The 6273-nt window shown below is 62.2% G+C and overlaps 1 protein-coding gene across 2 annotated transcripts; it reads left to right on the top strand.

Moving 5' to 3' along the window:
• Positions 1-2203: 2203 nt before the first annotated feature.
• On the top strand, positions 2204-5882 carry IRX5 (iroquois homeobox 5). Of its 2 annotated transcripts, none has more exons than XM_027666249.1 (3): positions 2204-2549; positions 3818-4223; positions 4474-5882. In XM_027666249.1, exons 1-3 carry the CDS (start codon positions 2301-2303, stop codon positions 5217-5219), a joined length of 1401 nt encoding a protein of 466 aa, XP_027522050.1. In that variant the 5' UTR covers positions 2204-2300; the 3' UTR covers positions 5220-5882. The 2 variants fall into 2 exon arrangements, with proteins under 2 accessions (XP_027522050.1, XP_027522049.1); XM_027666248.1 differs by having other exon boundaries at positions 2219-2549; positions 4477-5882.
• The last annotated feature ends 391 nt before the right edge of the window (positions 5883-6273 follow it).

The raw sequence follows: 6273 nt of genomic DNA, 5'->3' as shown, positions 1-6273 counted from the left end.
GTCCCGTGTCCCGCTGTCTCGGGGATCCGGCCTCGCCCGTCAGGGGGCGCCCCAGCGCGCGGGGCAGCGCCGCCGCCGCGCCCCGCGGTCAGACCCGCGGCCCCGCTCCCTCACCTGAGGCCGGGCCGGGCTGAGCCGAGCCGAGCTAGGCTGAGCTGAGCCGAGCTGAGCTAGGGTGAGCTGAGCCGAGCCGAGCTGAGCTAGGCTGAGCTGAGCCGAGCCCAGCCGGGCTGGCGCAGGTCGGGAGCGGCCCGCAGCGCCTCCGCGCGCCGTCCTGTCAGCACCGCCTCCGGACTCTCCGGCAAGCGCGGCCCGCGCCGCCGCCGCCCCTCCACACCCCGCGCTGAGGGACAGCTCGGCCGGCCCGTGCGAGGAGGGGAGCGCCCGCCGCCCGTGGGGGCACAGCCACTCATGCGCTGGGACGGCCGGGGGCGGGACTGGCGGGGCCGCGGACTGATGGGTACTGTAGTGCGCTGTAGTGCGGTGTAGTCTAACGTAGGGCACTGTAGGGTGGTGTAGTGCGGGCGGCGCCCCCCTCACCCGCCCTGCTCCTGCCGCGTCCCCCCGAAGCCAGCGGGCAGAGCGCGCTTTGCCTGGCCGGCCCTTCCCTTCCAGCCCCGGCCCCGGCCCTGCAGCGGGGCTGCCCGGCAGGTCTCAGCCTGTGCCCAGCTGGAGGGCTGTGGATTCTGCCGCCGGGACGGAGCACCGGAGAGAAAGAGGGAGGGAGGGAGGGAGCGGGGCGGCGTCGGTGTCGCCTCCACGGCGACACAGGGAGTTCCTGCCCCGGCCTGCCCGTTTTAAAACACACCCCTGCCCCTTGCTGTCTCCGCGTCCGTCCCGCTGGGGACAGAGGCGAGAGCGTTAGGGTCGGGGAAATGCGAAAGTTACAAAACAAAATAGATTTAAAAAAAAAAATAAATGTAATTGTATCGTCCCCCCTCCCTCGACCGAGAAAGGCACGGTGGGTGCGAGGCGGGTCCGGCCCCGCGGCTCCCGGTGACTGGGGGTCCGAGGCGGCGGGAGCAACGCCTTCGCCTCAGCCGCGAGGGGAGAAAAAAGCGAGAAGGGAATAAATCGGGATATGTTTCTCTTGGAAAATATATCTGGTGGAATCATAGGAGATTACATCTCCTGATCGGCGGGGATTTATCCCGGTTCATATGGTATTAATCTGCTTTCCCCTCGACCCTTCTATAAGCCGGGGAGGGGGAGGATACCCTCAGATCCGCGGGCAAACCCTCACTCTGAGCGGTGCCTGCGGACCCATCTCCGCCCCCGCCGCTCCCCTCCGGATCTCCCCTCTCCCGCGACCGGCACTGGGAAAGACTAAATCCTAGCCCTCCGCGAAACCGAGCCCCACTCTTGGCCGGACCCCCCGCCGCCGCTCCGCCCGCACAGCCGCCCGCAACAGGTCCGGCGGCGGGACGGCCCCTGCCCGCGGGGGCGACCGGCCACGCAGCCCAGCGCTGCCAGACAGGACTGGGCTGCGTCGCTTCCCCGACGAAAATCTCCTTTTTTGTTTAAAAAAGAAAAACTAACAGCACCACCACCCCCCGTATATCCCACCTCCAGTGATTTAGTGGAGGGAGGGGCAGGGGCAGAGAGCACGAGGAGGGGTGGCTGTGCACTGGAGGAGCCGCGCGGCTAATAAATCTTATTAAAGATCTATTTTTTTTTTCATATACTGATTGGCTTGCATTCCGGCGCAGCGCGGCTCCGCACGGTATTTAGCACATGCAGAAAGTTGGAGCTGATTTTAAATGGCTCGGAGGTGACTGCAATCCAGGAGCCGGCGCACTTGAGCCTCTGAGCGCTGGGGAGGGCCAGGGAAGCGCGGAGCCCTCCCGCTGGTTGGGCCCGGCCGCGGCAGCCCAGCGGGGTCCTGCCAGTCCTTCCACTGACAACACCCCGCGAAGGAGGAGCCTCGCCGGGCCGCGCAGAAGGCGTCAGGAGCTGCAATTTCCAACTTAGCATCTTGGCAGGACCCTTCGGAAAGCGAGAGCGAGGAGGAAGGAGAAAAAAAAAAGCCCCCCAGTGCAAGGGGGAGAGAGAGAGAGATAGGAGAGAGTGGGGGGGGGGAAAAAGAGGGGAAAGCAAGGGGGGGAGAAAAAGGAGGAAGCGGTGCCCGGCTGCAGGCGAAATCGGAGCAGCAGCCCCGGCGCAGAGCAAGGTGCCGCCGCTGCCCAGCTGGCGAGGGCGGAGAGGCGCCCGCGAAGCCCCGGCCGCAGCCGCCCCAGCCCGGCAGCGCGGCCGCTCCTTCCCGGCGCCTTGGGCTCCCGGGTATATGTGTGCGCCTGGCCATGTCGTATCCTCAGGGTTACTTGTACCAGCCGTCAGCGTCCTTGGCTCTCTACTCCTGCCCGGCGTACAGCACCAGCGTGATCTCCGGACCCAGGACCGATGAACTTGGGAGATCTTCTTCGGGCTCCGCTTTTTCCCCTTATGCCGGATCTACCGCCTTTACCGCCCCTTCCCCGGGTTACAACTCCCATCTCCAGTACGGCACCGACCCGGCCGCCGCCGCCGCCGCCGCCTTCACTTCCTACGTGGTAAGAGCAGCCGCGGGCAGGCGGCACCGCGCCGGGCACGACGGCATCCCGCGGGCGCCTGCCCCCCCTCCCGGGCCTGCTTTTTGTTCCCATTTTATTTTTGAGATCTCGGGGACAAAAGGGAGCGCGGCTCCCCGCATCGCCGCCCAACTTTCCCGCATCGCCGCCGTGCGCTGCCGCACACTGTTGCTGGCGGCAGCGGCGGACAGGGCCGGGCGCGGGGGGAGCCACCAGCACGACCCGGGAGAGTGGGACCGGGGCAGGCAGGGACCGGTTTCATTCCCTATAAAAAAAAATAATTTTTAAAAAATATATGTATATAAAACAGCAGTCGTAATTCTTCAACAATTAGCTTATTGTGATTGAAAAGGGAATAAACCCAGCACCGGTCGGCGATGGGAGAAATCCAGGCGATAAACCCAGGCAACTTTCCCCTGCACGGCGATAATTAGGCTGCTTAAATATTGCAGAGCTCTAATCCCATGGCCGCGAGCTGCTCCGCGGGGCTGTGCGGGAAGTGAAGGGGATGGCAGGGCACTGCGCCGCCGTGCGCGCCCGCGGGGCACCGCGGCGCCGGCCCGTGTGCAGGACATCCCCGCCGCAGAGCTGCGGCCGCCGCCAGCGCCCCGCAGCACCCCCAAAAACCCGGCGAGTTTTGCTCAGCTTCTGCCCTCTGTTTAGGGTCTGGGCAGAGTTTCACAGTTCCTTCTTTCTTTTTTTCTGTGTTCTTTTTTTTTCTCATTCTTTTCTCTGAGCTTTCTCTTTTCCCTCCTCTTAGCCCGTTTTTTGTTTATCTTTTATCTTCTTTTCTTCTCTTTTCTCTTCTTCCCTTTATTTTTTCCTCCTCCTGCCCCAGGGCAGGCAGAGGAGCGGCCCAGTTCGCCCGGCCTCCTGGGCCCGGCAGGTTGCCTACCGCGATCGCAGCGCGGGGCTAAGGCTCCGGTCCCCCTGCCGCTGTCCGCCCCCACGCCGCGATGCCCACTTGCTTTTCCGCTCCTGCATTTGGGGAAGAGGTGCTGGATTGCTGCAGGCAGCCGGTGGCCTCCTGGGGCCGGAGGCTCCCGGCCCCCCAGGAGTTCCCAGGCCGTTCCTCCCGTCCTCCCGGGAAAGAGCCGGGGGAGAAGCCAGGGAGGGCCCGGCGCCGGGGGAGAGGCTGCAGGGCGCGGGCAGGGGCCGCAGGCAGGCCCTGGCGCTGCCCTTGCCGTGTCATTGCCGCCCCGCGGCAGCCTGACCTCGCCTCGCTGGGCCGCTCTCCCCTCTCTCCCCAGGGCTCGCCCTACGACCACACGCCGGGCATGGCCGGTTCCCTGGGGTACCACCCGTACGCGGCGCCGCTCGGCTCCTACCCCTACGGGGACCCCGCATACCGTAAGAACGCGACGCGGGACGCCACGGCCACCCTCAAGGCCTGGCTCAACGAGCACCGGAAAAACCCCTACCCCACCAAGGGCGAGAAGATCATGCTGGCCATCATCACCAAAATGACCCTCACCCAGGTCTCCACCTGGTTCGCCAACGCGCGGCGGCGGCTCAAGAAGGAGAACAAAATGACCTGGACCCCGCGAAACCGCAGCGAGGACGAGGAGGAAGAGGAGAACATAGACCTGGAGAAAAATGACGAGGACGAGCCCCAGAAACTGGAGGAGAAGGGGGACCCCGGGACGCCAGACACAGGTAGAACGGCGGGCTCGGCCGGGTCACCGCGCCCCCGCCCTCCGGGCTGCCCCCGGTCCGCTGCGGGGCGGCGGTGGCGGGGCTGCCTGTCCCCTCGAGCGGGCAGCCGTGGCGGGGGGAGCCGGCGGGCAGCGGTGCGGGCCTGGTGACGGCGGGGACCGAGGGGTGGGCGGCGAAGTGGGTGGGCGGGTTTGGGGGGCGCAGGGCGAGCCCGAGAGCTGCCCCCCACCCCTCTCCTTTCCACCCCCAGGAGCGACGGATCCCAAGGCAGCGCCGGGCTGCGAGCGCCTCCAGGAGTCCCCCGGCCCCCGGGAGACCGAGAGCGGCCTCAGCGACTCGGATTGCAAAGAGACGGCGGAGGAGCGGCTCGACGGGCCGCCCGTCCCCCCCAAGGCGCCCGGCGCTTCACCGCTGGGACCGTGCCCGGCGGGCCGCGAGGAGCCCCCGCCGTACCGCCCGCCCTCCGCCGCGGCCGGGCCGCCGCACGCCGCCGACCTGCACCCGCTGCTGCCCGCCGCCACCGGCGCCTCCGTCATCCACTCGCCGCAGCAGGCGGCCCTCGCCAAGCCCAAGCTCTGGTCGCTGGCCGAGATCGCCACCTCGGCGGACAAGGCGAAGGAGGCCAGTGGCGAGGCGGCGCCCCCGGGCACAGCCGTGCTGGGCGGCGGTGGCCCGTCGCGTTCGCCGCCGCGGCCGCGCTCGCCGGCCGCGCAGTGCCCCTTCCCCAACGGGGCGGTCCTGCCCCGGCCGCTCTACTACACGGCGCCCTTCTATCCCGGCTACACGAACTACGGCTCCTTCGGGGCCCTGCACGGGCACCCCGCCGGCGGCCCCGCCGCCGCCGCCCCCGGCGCCCACTTCAATGGATTAAACCAGACTGTCCTCAGCAGAGCCGAGAGCCTGGCTAAAGACACTAAAATGATCAGGAGCCAGTCCCAAGTAGACCTTTGCAAAGACTCACCTTACGAACTGAAGAAAGGTATGTCCAACATTTAATATCGGCTTCTCCTCCCTAACCCCTCCTGGGACTGTGGTTTTGTTCTTTTTTTTTTTTTTTTTTTTTAATTTATTTGAAAGAAATAATAAATTGCTCTGGCAGTTATTTTTCCACTACCAAAAGAAAAACAAAACAAAACAAACAGAAAAAGACCAGCTCCCCCTTCTCTCCCAGCACCCTCTTCAAAAGTTTATAGAGTCTATTGGAAATGGCTGGGTGGAAACCGCCCAGAAATGTCTTAAGCAAGTGAAAAGCAAAGGAGTGGCACGCTCTCTCTCACACACACAAAGAAGAAAGATTTGTATTAAATCTTATTCTGTATATTTAATGTAGCTTTTTTGTATTTAAATTGATAATACAGTATCTTTGAAGTAAATTATGAAATCAAGACACCTGTACAGGCATTAATGTTGTTTTCGTAATATAAATATATACATTTCTGTGTCTTTTTCCGAATTGTTTCATAGTTTTAAAATATATATATACAAGTTTAATTTAATTTTTTTATGCCTATTGTTTTTTTTCCTTGGGTGTGAGTTAAACCATAATGCAAAACCAGAACAAAAAAAAAAAAAGGAAATAGGTTATACGTATTAGATACAAAAAACTGCAGCCGCCTTTGTAAAATGCAAATATTTAATTAAAAGAGATTTTTAACAGAATCAAAACCACTCTCTTTTTGCAACGGGCATATACGTGCATAGCTGAGAAAAAAAAAACCAAACATGCGTTAAAAGAGACGCGGGGCTCCATTTAGGACCTCACAGTAGTACCTGAAGTGTTTTTCGAAGTGACAGGCAATTTCTAAAAGGTCGGGGGGCTCCGCAGACGAGAGCCGCCCGCGGGGCCGGGAGAGGCGGCAGCGGGCCGGGGCCGGGCGCGGGAGGGACGCTGTTCCCGGAGGTGAAGGCTTAAATCAGGCCACGCACAAAAGCACTTGTTAGAAACACCAAATCGAAGCGCAGTCCCATCTTTTAACCTAATTACTTCCAATCAGTGTCGTGTTTTATGCAAAGCAATCAGCTGGTGAACTTTGCTAATGAGTTCGATTTT

The sequence above is a fragment of the Corapipo altera genome, unplaced genomic scaffold, assembly GCF_003945725.1.
Source record: "Corapipo altera isolate COAL_440 unplaced genomic scaffold, ASM394572v1 99, whole genome shotgun sequence".
Classification (NCBI taxonomy): Eukaryota; Metazoa; Chordata; class Aves; order Passeriformes; family Pipridae; genus Corapipo; species Corapipo altera.
Note: the sequence above shows the minus strand (reverse complement) of the source record. Positions and strands in the feature narration are given on the sequence as shown.